Here is a 17517-nt window from a genome sequence, read left to right on the forward strand (position 1 = left end):
TATATTTGTCATTATTTTACTAAGTTCTATCTTCTGTACTAAGCCCTTTAGAAACATTGTCTCATTTAATACTTCTCATAACAACTTTAAGAGATGGCTATTATGGTGTTTTTGTTTTGTTTTTGTTTTTTGAGAAGGTCTTGCTATGAAGTCACTGTATAGCCCAGTTTGGCCTCGAACATGTATTCTGCCTGCTACTGTTTCCTAAGTGCTAGAATTACAGTCATGTGCCTCTATGACTGGCCTTAGTGTGTTGCTTTTATAATTAATAATTAAGGCTTGATATGTTAGAGATTTTACTTTCAGTCCCCTTGATGCCAAAGACAGTTCTCTCAATTGCTAAATAGTGCTACATCCATGCTGCCTTCTGGCTAATTTTATCACTGGGTAAGTACTCTGCAATCCAGTGTGTGGCAGAAGTATAACTTAGTGGTAAGTTTTTGTTCTGATAGGATGGCATTTTAATAATGTATTATGTTTCAGACAGCTTAGTTTCTTAACTTTTGCACTATTGCCCCTTAAAGCCAGGTAATTGTTTGTTGTGGGAGTCTTGTCCTGTGCATCCTCTATAGAATGTTTTGTTGCATTCTTAGCCTCTACCCACTGGATCACCATAGTATTGTCTGCTTCAGTTTAGTTTTTTTTTTTTTTAAAGTTTATTGAATATATTGCAAGAGGAAGTAGGGTAGGCAGTAACTATGGTAAAACCTACCACTAGCCCAAATCCAGGTTTTTTATTTAATTTAATTTTTTATATAAGTTATAACAGAGTATAGTCTTTTATCTCCTCACCCCTGCTCCTGTTACCCTGGGGGCCCTTTTCAATGGGATTATGGTATTCACTGTGAGGCGTGAAAGCCTCAGTCAATACCTCTGGGATATCAGGGATAGTGTCTCAGGGTATTCCTGACTACTCTGTGGCTCTTAACAATCTTTCCGCACCTTCTTCTGCAATGTTCCTTGAGCCATGGCAGGCCTTTTGGCAGTCTAATTTAGTGTTGAATTTTCTGTAGCCTCTGGATTTCTGCTTTGATGGGTTTTGATTGGTCACTGCATCTGTCACCATTTCCTTGTACCTGGTTACCAGGTTAGCAGTAGGAGCAGTATTGATGGCACAACTTCCTCTGCAATTTCTCCTGGGCCCTGGCAGTAGAAAGATACTGTGGGGGTTGGAAAGATGGCTCAGTGCTTGCTTGCAAAGCTTGCAAATCCCCAGTATCCATATAAGGCCAGATGTACAAAATGTTACATGCATCTGGAGCTTGTTTGCAATAGTAGGAGACCCTGGTGTGCCCATTCATTCACTCTTTCTCAAATAAGATGTTTTAAAAAATACCCTAGGTAGATACAGTGGCACATGCCTTTAATCCCAACAATCAGGAGGCAGAAGTAGGAGGATCACTATGAGTTAGTGGCCAGCCTGAGAGTACATAGTGAATTCCAGGTCAGTCTGGGCTAGAGTAAAGACCCTCCCTTAAAAAAAGAAAGAAAGAAAGAAAGAAGGAAGGAGGGAGAGAGGGAGGGAGGAAAGGAAGGAAGGAAGGAAAGAAAAAAAGAAAGAAAGAAACTCTGGGCTAATTACTTTTGATTTTTTATACTTTTGGTAAAATCCCTTGACTTACTGGGGACCCAGTTCTCATCTATAAGCTGCACATTTTAATGTAATAGTAGTGGCCCCTTCATGAATCGTGATCAAATGAAATCCCCATCTTGTTGGTTATATGTCATTTGGTATCACTCCTCACAGTGTAATATGTTACCTATCTGAAGGTTATTCCAGGGAGGTCCTGTGTTCTCTCTTGTATTTATTTATTTTGTAATGTGCATTGGTGTGATAGGCCCTTGGAAGGAACTTGATTGGTTGAATGAAAAACAAGAGTAAGTAATGAGTGTTGAGCAAGCCTGTGGTGCTGGCAGCAGCTCTGACTGTATGTCGCCTCCTCCTCTGGTTTCCATGACTTCCTGCTGTAATAGTTGTAGCAACCTAGAGAGGTTTTCACATACCCCCTGCCTGGCTGTCATGACCAAATGTGAAGTGAGATATTTTGAGAAGTAAGTGTCATTATACATCTGCTTGTGTTCATGGTGGTATGACCTCCAGTCTTTTGTAATCTTTATAATGGACTTTTGCTATGCCTTTTGAGGAATAATACCATACTGATTTACTTTTTATTTTTCCCCTCCATTTTAACTTTATTTTTTCTTTTTTAGAACTTTATGGTCCTGTCATGTGCTAAAGCTAGTACATTTTTAACATATTACTTCACTTTAGTGGAGATGAGATTGTTGTTATCAGACTTCTAAAATAGAATCATTATGGCTTATTAGTTTGCTCAGTTGATGAAGTAGCTGTGTGGGAGCACTAATACTTTGTGCTGTAGAAAAAATTTATGTTATGTGTATTGCTTAGAGGTTAATTTATCTTTAATAAACCACCTTCAGTTATTTGAGCATAGTAGCAGATTAAAATTAGTACATTTGGCTATTATATGAATGTAATTTAGCTTTCAGACTTCAAATTTTGCTAAAGAACTTATGTGGTAAACTGCAAACAATTTACTTTGTTTCTTGAAATGCTGATGAAAGAAATCTATAGAAAAAAATTACTGTATCATGAATATATTAGCTACTGAGGATAAAAATAAGGCTAAAAAATTAGAAGGGAATAAAATTAAAAGTGTGAAAATTTGTCATTTTAGATGAAGTACAGTCTATTGACTGGGAGGTTGACAGCAATAGGAAAGATGCTGATGACTGCAATGAAAGTGAAGATGGTGAGGGTGCCATGGCAATCTCAGATTGTGCTTCTTGTGCAAGTGGTCATTCTTTGACAAGTGAGGATGGCTTACCTGAGCTTTCTAAGGTAAGAATATATATAGACGATATAGATATAAGTTACTGTATTTTATTTATTTGAGAGAGAAAATGAGAATGGGTGGACCAGGGCCTCTTGCTACTGCAGTTGTTCTCCAGATGCAAGTGCCACATTGCATATCTATGAGTTTATGTGGGTACTGGGGAATTGAATCTGGGATGGCAAGCTTTGCAAGCAAGCACCTTTAACTGTGTAGCCATCTCCTCAGCCCCAAGAATATATTTGAAAATCTTTTATTCTCTTTATTACATTTGTTACCTTTTTGTATCCATACTCTTAACCCCACCTTCTTAGGGACAACCAGTTTTATCTCTTAGTATATTTTTAAATTCTTAACTTTCTTATCTCTAAATAGCAGGCAGGTGCTATACTGAATTCACTTCACCCATGTTCCACTACCAGCTATACCCTGAACTTTCACTGCCTTTCCATTCATGAGATTACATTTCAATATTGACATAATTATGAATCAGTAAGATTAAAAACCAAGGTGAATGTTTTTCTTTTTTGTTTTCCTTAGACATAGTGTTTTTTCTTTTTCTTTTTTTTTTTCCTTTGAGGTAGGGTCTCACTCTAGCCCAGGCTGACCTGGCACTCACTCTATAGTCCCAGGCTGGCCTCAAACTCACAGTGGTCCTCCTACTCTGCGTTTCAAGTGCTGGGATTAAAGATGAGTGCCACCATGCCCAGGTTTTTTAAATTATTAAAAAATGTTTTATTTATTAATTTGGGGGTGGGAGACAGATAGAATGGGGGACAGATAGTGCTAGGGCCTCTAGCCACTGCAAACAAACTCCAGACACATGTGCCACCTTGTGTATCTGGTTTATGTAGATACTGTGGATCAAACTTGGCTTCTTAGACTTCACAGGCTAGTGCCTTAACCACTAAGCTATCTCTTTTTCAGCCCCTCCACCTTTAAAAAAATTTTTTTTGTTTGGTTTTTCAAGGTGGAATTCACTGTGTAGTCTCAGGGTGGCCTTGAACTCATAGCAGTCCTTCTGCCTCTGCCTCCTGAGTACTGGGATTACAGGCGTGTGCCACTATGCCTGGCAATTTTTTAAAATAATTTTTTATTTGTTTATCAGAGAGAAAGAGAGACAGAGAGACAGACAGAGAGAATGGTCATGCCACGGCCTCCAGCCATTGCAAATAAACTACAGATGTATGCGGCACCTTATGTCTGGCTCAGGTGGGTCCTGGGGAATTGAACCTGGGTCCTTTAGCTTTGCAGGCAAGCATCATAACCACTAAGCCATCCCACCAGCCCCAATTTTTTTTGTTGTTTGATTTTGAGGTAGGGTCTCACTCTAGCCCAGGCTGACCTGGAATTCACTGTGTAGTCTCAGGGTGGCCTTGAACTCACGACGATCCTCCTGCCTATGCCTCCCGAGGGCTGGGATTAAAGGTGTGCACCACCACACCTGGCTCCAGCCCCAGTTTTTAAAAAAATTATTTATTGATTGATTTGAGAGATGAGAGGGCCTCTAGCCATTGCAAATGAACTCCAAATGCATGTACCACCATGTGCATCTGGGGAATAGAACCTGTATTCTTAGGCTCTACAGGTAAGTGCCTTAACTGCTAAGCCTTCTCTCCAGCCCTATATTTTTATAATTTTTTTTTTTTTTTCGAGGTAGAGTCTCACTCTAGCCCAGGCTGACCTGGAATTCACTATGGAGTCTCAGGGTGGCCTTGAACTCATGGCGATCCTCCTACCTCTGCCTTCCGAGTGCTGTGATTAAATTTTTACACTTTTAATGTAACTTGTCAGTATTGTTTAGCCTTATTGTTAATCTTTTAGACATAGATGGTATTTTATCAGTCCCATTTTCTTAGAGAACTCCAGCCCTCAACTTCCTAGTCAGTCCAGTTTGAATTTAATGTCCTCTGTGAATATTTTCCATCACCTGCATTAGTTACTATATCATAACTATTAGCAAAATACCCAAGAGAAAAACATAAAGGAGGAAAGATTTTTTGGGCTCAATTTCAGGAGTTCAGTTTATTGTTGCTTGGCCTCATGTACTTGGACAGAACTTCATGGTAGGGAGAACATTTTGTGGAGAAGTGACAGATAGAGGAGCAGGAAGGACTGGCGACTAGGTAGAATCTTCAGAGTTATGCCTCTATCCATCTACTTCTCCATCTAGGTTTCACCTCCTGAAGTTTCCAGAATCTCCCAAAATAGTACCATCTGAGGAGACCAAGTGTTCAGTACACAAACCTGTGGAGGACTTTCAGATTCAAACCATAACAGTGTCATTCTAGGAATTTGTTTATGAGTTTCATGTTTTCTTGGTTTTCATTTTTTTGGATGGATGCTTCTTCCAGTAGCCTTTTAGAACAAATTCACAGAAGATTATTATTTGAGACTTGGTACGTCTGGAGATGCTTTTATCACTGGGTGTGGTGATGCGTATTGGGAATCCCAGCACTGGACAGACTGAGGCTGCAGAATGAGCCAGTGATTCGAAAAGAAAAGCTAGAGTATGTCAATAAATGATTGAAAACTTAGGAGTAGTTTTCCTTCTAAACTTCGAAAGCTTTATTTTATAATTTTATAAGGCTGTAGCATTCTCATTTTTGACCTTTTAAGATTTTCTCTACTACTCATTATAAGCAGTTTGGTTATGGTATGGCTTGGAAAGGTTTTTCTTCTTGGTGTTTGTCAAACTTCTTAGATCTCTGTTGTTTTGGGAAGTCCTCAAGACTGATAAAGATGGATATTTGATATCTTTCATCTTTTTTTGTGGGGGGCCATATGTAGTGGGGATCAAATCTATGGTTTTCTGCATACCAGGTATGTACTTGTGGTTTGAACTAGGCATCCCCCATAGACTCATGTGTTCTGGATCTTGATTCCCAGCTAATGCCAGTTTGGCTGGATTCTTACTGGAGGAGGTGTGTTGTTGGGGGCCGGGGCAGGCTAATGAACATTGTAGCCAGTTCCTCCTTACCAGTGTTCAGCTCACTGTCCTGCCACCATTTGTCACCCACCTGCTATAGCAGAGGAGACGTCCAGCCTCTGCTCATGCCATGCTTTTCCTTGTCCTCGTGAAGTTTCCCCTCAAATCTGCAAGCCAAAATAAACCCTTTCTTCCTAATAAGCTGTTTTTGGTAAGGTTCTTTGTCCCAGCAAAATGAAGGTAACTGCAACAGTATACCACTGAGCTATATCCCCTTTGAGCTTCAAGGGTGTTTTCTTTTGTGGTCAGTTCTCACTCAAGGTCAGGCTGACCTGGAACTCATTGAGTGCTGGGATTACAGCTCGTCTTACGCCCTTTTGGTAGTAGCTGTTTTAGTGAGTATGAGGTATATCTTACTGGGTTTTAATTTGAATTTCTGACTGCTGATGATATGCATTTTAAATTTTATATTGCCTATTTGTATGTCTCTCCAAACAAAATTCTTCTATCATATTACTGGGTATATATCCAAAGGGATTAAAATCAGTATGGCAGCATCATTCATCATAGCCAAGATGGAAGCAATCTCCGTGTCCAGCTTTGGATGAATGACTAAATAAAATATATATACTGTTCTCATTAAAGAAAGAAATTCTATTTGTAACAACATTGTAAGCATAAAATAAATGCATTCTGCTAGTTGAAATCATCCAGGCACCAAAGACAAAAACAATTTACTATCACTTGTAAAATGCTTTGGAGCAAATATATTTTATTTATTTATTTTTTTTTTAAAAATATTTTTGCTCATTTGTTATTTATTTATTTGAGAGCGACAGACACAGGGAGAAAGACAGATAGAGAGAATGGGCGCGCCAGGGCTTCCAGCCTCTGCAAATGAACTCCAGACGCGTGCGCCCCCTTGTGCATCTGGCTAAGGTGGGACCTGGGGAACCGAGCCTCGAACCGGGGTCCTTAGGCTTCACAGGCAAGCGCTTAACCGCTAAGCCATCTCTCCAGCCCGCAAATATATTTTAGATGCAACATTCCCTTACTAATTTTTTTTTTTGAGGTAGGGTCTCACTCTGGTCCAGGCTGACCTAGAATTAACTATGTAGTCTCAGGGTCTCCTCAAACTCATCACAATCCTCCTACCTCTGCCTCTCGAGTGCTGGGATTAAAGGCGTGCGTGCCACCACGCCCGGCCTTTTCCTTACTAATTTTTTTTTTTTTTCGAGGTAGGGTCTCACTCTGGCCCACACTGACCTGGAATTCACTATGGAGTCTCAGGGTGGCCTTGAACTCATGGCGATCCTCCTACCTCTGCCTCCCGAGTGCTGGGATTAAAGGCGCGTGTGCCACTGCGCCCAGCATTCCTTACTAATTTTTTATCTGGGTGATATGCAGATGGCTGAGAATGAGCTGTAAACAGCCCATCAAATATATTGCAGTCTATATTTCCCTTTAGATATGTTAATTTTTACTTTATATATTTAGGTATTTTAATGTTGAGTGCATATGTAAATTTTTGCATGCATTTGTAGTATGAATGTGTATATGTGTTTGCGTGTGTGCATGTGTGTGCGGGTACATATGGATGCCAGAGGTTGACATAAGGTGTCTTTCTTGATTGGGTTCCATTTTGTTGAGGTAGAGTCTCTTTTGAACCCAGGGCTTGTCAGTTTGGCTAGTCTAGCTAGTCATCTTGCCTTATGGATCTCCTCTCTCTCAAGCTGGAAGTATAGGCAGGTTACCTTGCCCATTTGGCATTCACATGGGGGCTGGAGATCGTACACCAATCCTTATGTTTGTATAGTACATGCTTTATCCATGGTACCATCTCACTAGGCCATGCATATATATTTAAAATTGTTGGGCTGGGGAAACAGCTTAGCGGTTAAGGTGTTTGTCTGCAAAGCCTAAGGACCCGGGTTCGATTCCCCAGGACCCATGTAAGCCAGATGCACAAGGAGGTGCATGTGTTTTGAGGTCATTTGCAGTGGCTAGAGGCCTTGGCGTGCCCATTCTGTCTTTCTCGCTATATGTTTCTTTCAAATAAATAAATAAAATATTAAAATTGTTAAGCCAGGAGTGGTGGTCCATGCCTTTAATCCCACCACTCAGGAAGCAGAGGTAAGGAAGATCACTGTGAGTTTGAGGCCAGCCTGAAAATACACAGTGAATTTCAGGTCAGCCTAGGCTAGAGTAAGATCCTACCTCAAAAGAAAAAAAAAAAAAAAGCAATAAAACCCAAAGAATTAATTCCTCTTGATGAATTGACCCTTTTATCACTATATAATGAAGTTATCTTTACAGCTCATGACTTAAAGTTTAGTTTATGTAAGTATAGCTACCTCTGCTTTCTTTTGGTTTCCCTTTGCATTGAATACCATCTTTTCATTTCATTCTGTCTGTACCTTAATGGCGTAATTATTTTTTCTCTTAGCATAGTATACAAGTGAATCTTGTTCTTTCTTTTAAAACTCCATTTTGGGCTGGAGAGATGGCTTAGTGGTTAAGCACTTGCCTGTGAAGCCTAAGGACCCCGAGGCCCGATTCTCCAGGACCCACTTTAGCCAGATGCACAAGGGGTCACACGCATCTGGAGTTCATTTGCAGTGGCTGGAAGCCCTGGCACGCCCATTCTCTCTCTCTCTCTCTCTCTCTCTCTCTCTCTCTGTCACTCTCAAATAAATAAATAAAAATGAACAAAAAAATTAAAAAAAAAAAAACCTCCATTTAGTGCCAGGCTTGATGGTGCATGCCATTAATCCCAGCACTTGGGAGGCAGAGGTAGGAAGATTGCCATGAGTTGAAGGCCACCCTGAGACTACACAGTGAATCCCAGGTCAGCCTGAGCTAGAGTGAGACCCTACTTTAAAACAAAAACAAGAACAAAACAAAAATAAAACACAAACAAACAAACAAAAAAACTCCATTTAGCCACAGTGTCTTTTGATTGGATAAGATATTCTACTTACATCCTAGGAAACAATAGGTAAGGACTTATTAGCATTTGACCCTTTTTTTTCTGGTTATTTTGTACATCCTTAGTCTTTTCTTCCTTTTGTTCCTTCTTTCAAAGGATTTTCTGTCACAGTATGCTTTGATTCCTTTAAGGAATAAAAATAAGGAAGACATTTTTGTATCTACTGCAACTTAGAATATGACATCTGTAGTACTTTCTCATTACTAGGAACAAATACCTGATCAAAATCAACTTAAGGAAGGAAAGGGGAAGTCATAACAGGCCAGCCTGACATTTCAGTCAGGAAGTGGAGAATGAACAGGATATGGGGTGGGGCTATCAAACCTTAAGTACCACCCCTGGTGACCCACTTCTTCCATCAAGGCTGGGGACCAAGTGTTCAAACACAAAAGCCTATGGAGGGCATGCTATACTCAAAGCACAGCAACATCCCATAGTTATAATTGGATGTTTTAGTGTATAACAATTCCAAACAAATTTTAAATGGCTCTACATTTTTACTTTGCCCTCTTATACTTTGTTTTTGGTATTAGGACTCATATATTTTTGTTTATTTATTTTATTTATTTGAGATAGAAAGAGGCAGATAGGGAGAGAATGGGTGTGCCAGTGCCTTTAGCCACTGCAAACGAACTCCAGATGCATGCACCACTTTGTGCATCTGGCTTACTTGGGTGCTTTGGTTTCACAGGCCTTAAGTGCTAAGCCGTCTCTCCAGCCCTTCCTTCCTTCCTTCCTTCCTTCCTTCCTTCCTTCCTTCCTTCCTTCCTTCCTTCCTTCCTTCCTTCCTTCCTTCCTTCCTTCCTTCATGTATGTATGTATGTATGTATATATGTATGTACGTATGTATGTATGTATGTATGTATGTATGTATTTGTAGCTATGGTCTCACTATGGCACTCAGTGTTTAGTCCCAGGCTGGCCTCAAACTTTTGGCGATCCTCCTGCCTTTGTTTCCTCAGTGCTGCGATTAAAGGCATGCACCACTATGCCTGGTTATCATTTTTATTTTTAATATTTTGAACATGCTTAATTCTCTCTTTGCCTGTTAAGACTTGTGTAGAATTGTGGTGAGAAAACCAATGGAAGTTATATTAGAGATCCTTTGCATATCATACATTTACTTACATGCATTAGCTCACTTAAACCTCACCATAACTCTGAACTATTTTATCTTCCCTAATTTTTAAATGAGGATTTTGAGGCACAGAAAGATAAATAATTTTCCTTCTATTATAAAGTAGTAAATAAGTGACCCAGAATTCTAATTTAACCATTCTAGCTTCAGGGCTGCAGCTCTGGCTGTTATGCTGTGGTATTAATAATTGTAATAGCAGCTACAATATGTACAACACGCTAACTCCAAGTTCTTATGTATTAAATATAAATGGCAGAATGAGATTCATTCATGTAGCATATGATTCCACATTATTTTGAGTATATGCATTCTACTGTGTGGATTTAAAATGATCAGTTTATTTGGCCAAAGCCAATAGAAATAGCTTCTTTTCAATGCTGTGTTTTGGGATACTTAATATTGATACTACTCTCTATCTTATTCTGTTGATAGCACTCTGATATTAGTTTATGGATTTTTCTCAATTTTCTCACATCTTCTAAGAATCACTCCTGTAGAGGGCAGTAGAAACATAGCAAGAAGTTGTATTTACGATATTTTTCGAGGAGTCTGAAAAAGATTAGGTTTGGCTAAAGTCTGTTATATAATTCTCAAGTGCTTCATATAGTGACTGCTATTCAAATCTAGACTAATAGATATAGTAAACATGAAATTAGCTGAGTGAACTTCAGACATTTTTGTAAGAGGGGAACAGAAGCTGGCTGGCACAGATGAAAGACCGAAAAGTAGTTCATGCAGTTTTCAAGAGAAAACAAATGTGGTCTACAAATTTAAAATTGGATTCAGTGTTATGAAAGTGATATTTTCTTTGTGTTCTTACCAGCATGTTTAGAAGAAAAAAGAATTATGGAAAAGTTTTAATAAAACAGGAATAAACAAAATCTTATATTATCACATAGAAGGACGTTATAATCCTTTAGAAAATAATCTGAAAAAAGTTCTCAAACATTTCTAAGTTCTGGAGGTATATTGAAGATTCTTTTCTCTAATATTTTAAATTTTAAAATACACATGACATAAACTTACTCTTCAGGGTTTTTTTTTTTGTTGTTGTTGTTGTTTGTTTTTTCGAAATAGGGTCTCACTCTGGTCCAGGCTGACCTGGAATTAACTATGTAGTCTCAGAGTACCCTTCAGCTCACGGCAATCTTCCTACCTCTGCCTCCTGGGATTAAAGGCATGCACCACCACACCCGGCTCTTTGGGTTATTTTAAGTGTATGGTTCAGTGTTATTAAATATATGCATAATGTAATACAACTATCATCATTATCTGTCTTCAGAACTCATTTCACCTTATAAAACAGAAACTTTATGCCCACCAAACAGTAACTCACAAGTTCCTCACATACCAGCTCCTGATAATCATCATTCTACTTTCTGTGTCTATAATTTGGACTACTGTAATTATTCTAAGAGTGGAATCAAAATTTTGTCTTTATGAGTTATTTATTTCTTTTAGCATGATATCCTTAAGGGCCTTTTATGTTGTCAGAATTGGCTTCCTTTCAAAAACTATTCAGTGTTTATGCTATATTTTAATTTACTTTTATCTATTTGTGTGAGAGAGAAAGAGACAAAGAGAGACTGGTAGAGAGAGAAAATGGGCAATCAGGTCCTCCAGCCACAACAAATGAACTCAGGACTCATGATCCACCTTGTGTATCTGGCCTACATGGGTACTAGGGAATCAAACCTGGGCCCTTAGGCTTCACAGGCAGGTGCCTTAACTGCTAAGCCATCTCTCCACCCTTTGCCATATTTTAAATTTGTGCCCTAATGTGTTTTCTAAATTTTACTTTTTTATTGACAACTTCCATAATTATAGACAATAAACCATGATAATTCACCCCCCCCAATTCCTCTTCTCAACTCCACTCTCCATCATATCCCCTCCCCCTCTCAACCAGTCTCTTCTTTCATCTTTTTCTCTTATTAGGATGGTTTTGTGTAGGTAGTGTCAGGCACTGTGAGGTCATGGATAATGTGTTTTGTCCTGGAACTTGTCCCATAACCTTTGAGAAAAGTCTGTATACTGTTATTAGGTACAGTGCTGTGTATGTACATCTGTTAGATGTGATCACGCTATTATAATACATTCCCTGTTTGCTTATTTACATCTTCTATCCTTTCCTGAGACTGGAGTATTGATTTCTTCCACTATTCTTGAAGAACTGTCTGTATTTCCTTTTATTTCTGTCAGTTTTGCTTCACATATTTTTAAGAACTCTTACTAGGTATTTAAACATTTATAATTTTCATATTTTTTGCTGTATTAAGCCTTTTGTTAATATGTGTCTTCCTTTATTTCCCCTAATCTTTCTAAAATTTATTTACTTGAGAATAACAGTGAAAATGAGGATGGACATGCCAAGGCCTCTTGCTGCTTCACATGACTCCAGACCCATGTGCCACTTTGTGTCCAGCTTTATGTGGGTATTGGACCTGGGTTAGTAGGTTCCATAACCAAGTGCCTTTAACTGCTGTGCCATCTTTTTTAAAATTTAAATATATGTTTTTGGGTATTGGTATGGCCACTGCTGCTCTTTTGTAGTTACTATTTGTGTGGTGTATCTTTTTGCATCATTTTATTTTCAATCTGTTAATGTCTGTACAGGTAAAGTGACTATAGCGTAAACAAGTTGTTTTAACTTTTTTTCTTTTTTTTTTTTTAAGTGGGGCTTGCTCTAGTCCAGGTTGACCTGGAATTCACAATGTAGTCTCAGGGTGGCCTTGAACTCATGGTGATCCTCCTACCTCTACTTCTCAAGTGCTGGGATTAAAGGCATGTGCCACCATGTTTGGCTGCCTTTTTTAACTTAAAAAAATATATATTATTTGGGCTGGAGAAATGGCTCAGGGTTAAGGCACTTGCCTGTGAAGCCTAAGGACCCAGTTTCGATTCTCCAGGACCCATGGAAGCCATCTGCATGGGGTGATCCATGCATTTGGAGTTCATTTGCAGTGCCTGCAGGCCCTGGCACACCAATTTTCTCTCTCTCTCTATCTGCTGCTTTCTCTCTCTCTCAAATAAATAAATAAAAATATTTTAAAACAATTTATTTATTTATTTTTTGCAAGGAGAAAGAGATAATATGTGAATGGACCCAATAGGGTCTCTTGCTACTGCAAACAAACTCCATATGCATGCGAATTTGTGTATATGGTTTTATGTGGGTACTGGGAATTGAATCTGGTCATTAGGCTTTGCACACAAGTACCTTCTGTTGCTGGGCCATCTCTCCAGCTACTTTTTAACCTTTAAATCCAGTCTGCTAATTTCTATTTGAAAAATACTTGAGAGAGAGGAGAAAGAGAATGGGTGTACCAGGGCTTCTTGCTATTACAAATGAACTCCAGGTGCTTGTGCCACTTTGTGCATCTGGCTTTACATGGGTCCTGGAAAATTGAACCAATACTGCTTTGTAAGCAAGAACCTTTAACTTCTTTACTGTCTCCTTAGCCCCTAATCTCTTAGCTTTGATTAGAGAATTAATTTGTTTTTTTGTTTGCATTACTCCTTTCTTTTGTCCTTCATTTCTTGCATTACAGTCTTTCTTGTTTAAAAATGTTTGCAATTTTTTTTCAAGTTTAACTTTAATTTATTAGAATCCAGCAAGTGATGATTTTAAAAGCACAGTTCCCATCAAATTAACACTTAATTCAGGGCAAAAGTACATTTAAAAAACCTAAATCTTAAGGCAGAAGTAAAACATTATAAAAAACAGCATGTTTAACACAGACTGTATAATGTCAGAATTTTAAGAGATTAACATATTTTTAGCACTAAAATGTTAATACAGTCAAATATTATCAATTGGTCCAAGATTTCTCAGTTTATAAAATGTCTAAATTGCTGATTGAAGTTTTTGCTGTGTAAGAACAACCACCACATGACTAAGTGATATATAATGACAAAGGAACTAAGGCATGTAACTTCATGGTTTTCATCTGTAAAGACTGTTACATCAGACGTGACATGTTACTCGTATTTTAGATTTATCTCCCCATGCTAATGTCCAAAGTACGCATGTTCTTTTTTAATATATTTTATTTATTTATTTGAGAGAAATGGGGGGGGGGGAGGGAATGGGTGCACCAGGGCTTCCATCCATTGCAAGCAAACTCCAGACACATGCACCACTTTGTGCATCTGGCTTATGTGGGTCCTGGGTTATGAAACCTGGGTCCTTTGGCTTTGCAGGCCAAATCAATAAGCCATCTCTCCAGCCCAGGACGTGTGTTCTCTTCAACTGTTTTGCTTTGTTGTTTGAATTTTTTTGCCCAAGGAAGAGTCTCACTCTAGCCCAGTCTGACCTGGTGAACACTCACTCTGTAGTCCCACCTCTACCTCCTGAGTGCTAGGATTAAAGATGTGTGCCATCATACCTGGTTTTGGTTTTAGTTATGTTGTTACTGGTAGTGGTATATTTGTTTGTTTGTTTTTTTATTTTTCGAGGTATGGTTTCAGTCTAGCCCCTGCTAACCTGGAATTCATTATGTAGTCTCAGGCACCCTCAAAAGTCATAACGATCCTCCTACTTCTGCTTCCCAATGGCTGGGATTAAAGCATGCACTAGCACCACAACTGGCTGTTTTTAGTTTTTTGAGTTTCAGTTACCCCAGACTTACCAGGAACTGGATATGTGGTCAAGACTGGCCTTGAACTCTATTCCTCCTTCCTGTACTTCCTGAGTGCTAGAATTATAACCATGTGTCACTATGTTACATTATTTTATCTCCATTTAAAATTTCTGAATCATATATATTATTATAGACATGATTCCACTGACAATAACGTATGAATTGTTTGATACAGTAGAAAAACAATTTTTTCCCCTTTTTTTGGCATATTCTTTGGCTCTTTGTGTTACTATGAGGATTAAAGTTTTTAAAAAATTTATTTTTATTTATTCCTATTCTTTGGGGGTTACATTTAAATCATAAAATTTCAACATTTTCATTTAATTGTACCTATTTAACTTCAAAAACAGAAATTTATAGCTCCACTCATACTTTAGGTTGCTCACGTCACAGAGTTGCATCCTTCTACATTGTGTCTCCAAATGTAGACTGAAAACGTAGACTGATAGTTCGCTTAAATCCAGACTTTTGTGTAATAAAAAAATGTAGTGTTAACATAGCAAAATTATAATAATTCTGTCTTTTAGACTAATGTTTCTTAGATATGTTACTCTTTAAAGTTATGTAGAAAGCAGTTGCAGTGCTGCCCACTTTCATACTTACGTTGTATTTGCCTTCCCTGAGATTTTCATTTCTTTATTATTTTTTAGTTATTTTATTTTATTTTTAAAGGTAGCGTCTCACTCTAGCTCAGGTTGACCTGGAATTCACTCTGTATTCTCAGGGTGGCCCTGAACTTGAGATTTTCATTTTTTAATTTTTTTAACTTTTATTTTTATTTATTTGACAGATAAAGAGAGAGAGAGAGAGAGAGAATAGGTGCACCAAGGGCCTCCAGCCACTGCGAATGAGCTCCATACATGTGCACCCCCTTGTGCAACTGGCTATCATGGATCCTGGGGAGTTGAATTTGGGTCCTTTGGCTTTGCAGGCAAATGCCTTAAATGCTAAGTCATCCCTCCAACCCTCCTTCTTTCCTTTCTTCCTTTTTTTCTTTTTTCTTTTCTCAGTTTTTCCATTTTTCAAGGCAGGTTCTCACTCGAGCAGAGGCTGACTTGGAATTCACTGTTTTGTCTTAGGTTGGCTTTGAACTCACTGTGATCCTCCTACCTCTGCCTCCCGAGTGCTAGGATTACAGGTGTGTGCTACCACACCTGGCAAGATTTTCATTTCTTTACAGTTGTTAGTTACTGACGAGTGTTTTTTCACTTCAGCTTTAACATTCCATGGAGCATATTTCCATGGCAAGCCTAGTGATAATAAAATCATTACAAATTTTTTTTATTAACAATGTCCATGATTGTAAACAATATCCCATGGTAATGCCCTCCCTCCCCCCATTTTCCCCTTTGAAACAACATTCTCCATCATATCCCCTCGCCTGATTAATCAGTCTCTCTTTTATTTTGATGTCATGATATTTTCTCCTATTATGATGGTCTTGTGTAGGTAGTGTCAGGCACTGTGAGATCATGGGTATCCAGGCCATTTTGTGTCTGGAGGAGCACATTGTAAGGAGTCCTACCTTTCCTTTGGCTCTTCTGCAATGGACCCTGAGCCTTAGAAGGTATAACAGAGATAATGCACTGCAGAACATTCCTGTCACTTCTTTCCAGCACCATGATGCCTTCTGAGTCATCCCAAGGTCACTGCCATCTGAAAAGAGAAGATTCTCTACCAAAAGTGAGAGTAACATTAATATATGGGTATGAACATTAAGAGAAGTGCTTACTGGGCAGTTTCATAAGCATAGTATGTACATTTAGCCAGACAGCAGCAGACATTACAGCCCTAGGGCTCGTGACTACCCCTGTTTTAAGTTGTTAGTATCAGGGATGTATACCCTCCCATGGAGCAGGACTCCAGTCCAATTAGAGGGCAGTTGGTTTCCACCAAGACAGATGTGCCACTATTGCAACAGTTGGCTCATTAGGCCTGGCTGGCAAAATTTAAGACTTGTAGTGTCTACTGTTGAGTATCTTCACTGGTGATTTCTCTCTGTCCCATTGAACTGCATGTAGAATGGCTTCTTCTAGCTTTCTGTCATCTGCTCTACATGGAGGAGGTTGTCAGCTCAGTTCCAGCAGGATTTCTCAGTGGCCTTTCAGCCCAAGTATGTAGAGTCTTTAGCAGTAGAGTCTTACCATCTATTCCTGGTGGGAAACTAAGGGCCTCGGCAATGGCCTATAATGTGTTGGGGGCATCAATAACCTCCCTGGCCAACAACTCACTAGAAGGTATCCCATCCCTGGCACTAAAATTTTCTAGCAACAATCTACAGCTCCTGTGTGTTCCATTGTCCAAAAAAGTAGGTTTCCATATGATTTATTTATATCCTCTTAGATTTTGATTAGCCCTTCCTCTACCTTTCCTCTGCTCAATCTCTTCCCCTGACCCCACTCGGGCCTTTTCACTTCCATTAATCTATTCTTCTACTTATATATACACAGTACTATGCTATTAAGTATCCCACCCCTTCCTTTCTATTCCCTTTATGAGTGTTTTAAAGTTTTCATTGTAGAGATCCTTCACTTCCTTGGTTTGGTTCATCAGATATGGTGATACCACCAGCCTTATTTTTGTTGGTCAGTACTGTTTTAGATATTTGACACTTTTTTTGTGCTTCCAAATGAATTTTTGGGTTGTTTTTTCTATTCCTGTGAAGAATACTATTGGAACTTTAATGGGCATTGCTTTAAATATATAGATTGCTTCTGGTAAGATTGCCATTTCCACAATATTGATTCTTCAGATGCAAGAACAAGGGATATCTTTTTAAATTCCTAGTGTCTTCTGCAATTTCTCTGTTGAGTGTTTTAAAGTTTTCATTGTAGAGATCTTTCACTTCCTTTATTAAGTTTATTCCAAGGTACTTTATTTATTTATTTATTTATTTATTTATTTATTTATTTATTTATATTAGTTTTCTATTCTGCAAGTACAGGCAGTTTGGTACCATTATT

The 17517-nt window shown here is 38.6% G+C and overlaps 1 protein-coding gene across 7 annotated transcripts in view; it reads left to right on the top strand.

Annotated features, from left to right (window-relative positions):
• Positions 1 to 17517, top strand: part of Spidr (scaffold protein involved in DNA repair) — a 453987-nt gene that overhangs the window by 45259 nt on the left and 391211 nt on the right. For all 7 annotated transcript variants that reach the window (XM_045143466.1, XM_045143467.1, XM_045143468.1 and 4 more), the window contains one exon: positions 2700 to 2863. In XM_045143466.1, coding sequence (XP_044999401.1) covers positions 2700 to 2863 — 164 coding nt within the window. The remainder of the gene's footprint in view (positions 1 to 2699; positions 2864 to 17517) is intronic.

Source organism: Jaculus jaculus, chromosome 2 (assembly GCF_020740685.1).
Source record: "Jaculus jaculus isolate mJacJac1 chromosome 2, mJacJac1.mat.Y.cur, whole genome shotgun sequence".
NCBI lineage: Eukaryota > Metazoa > Chordata > Mammalia > Rodentia > Dipodidae > Jaculus > Jaculus jaculus.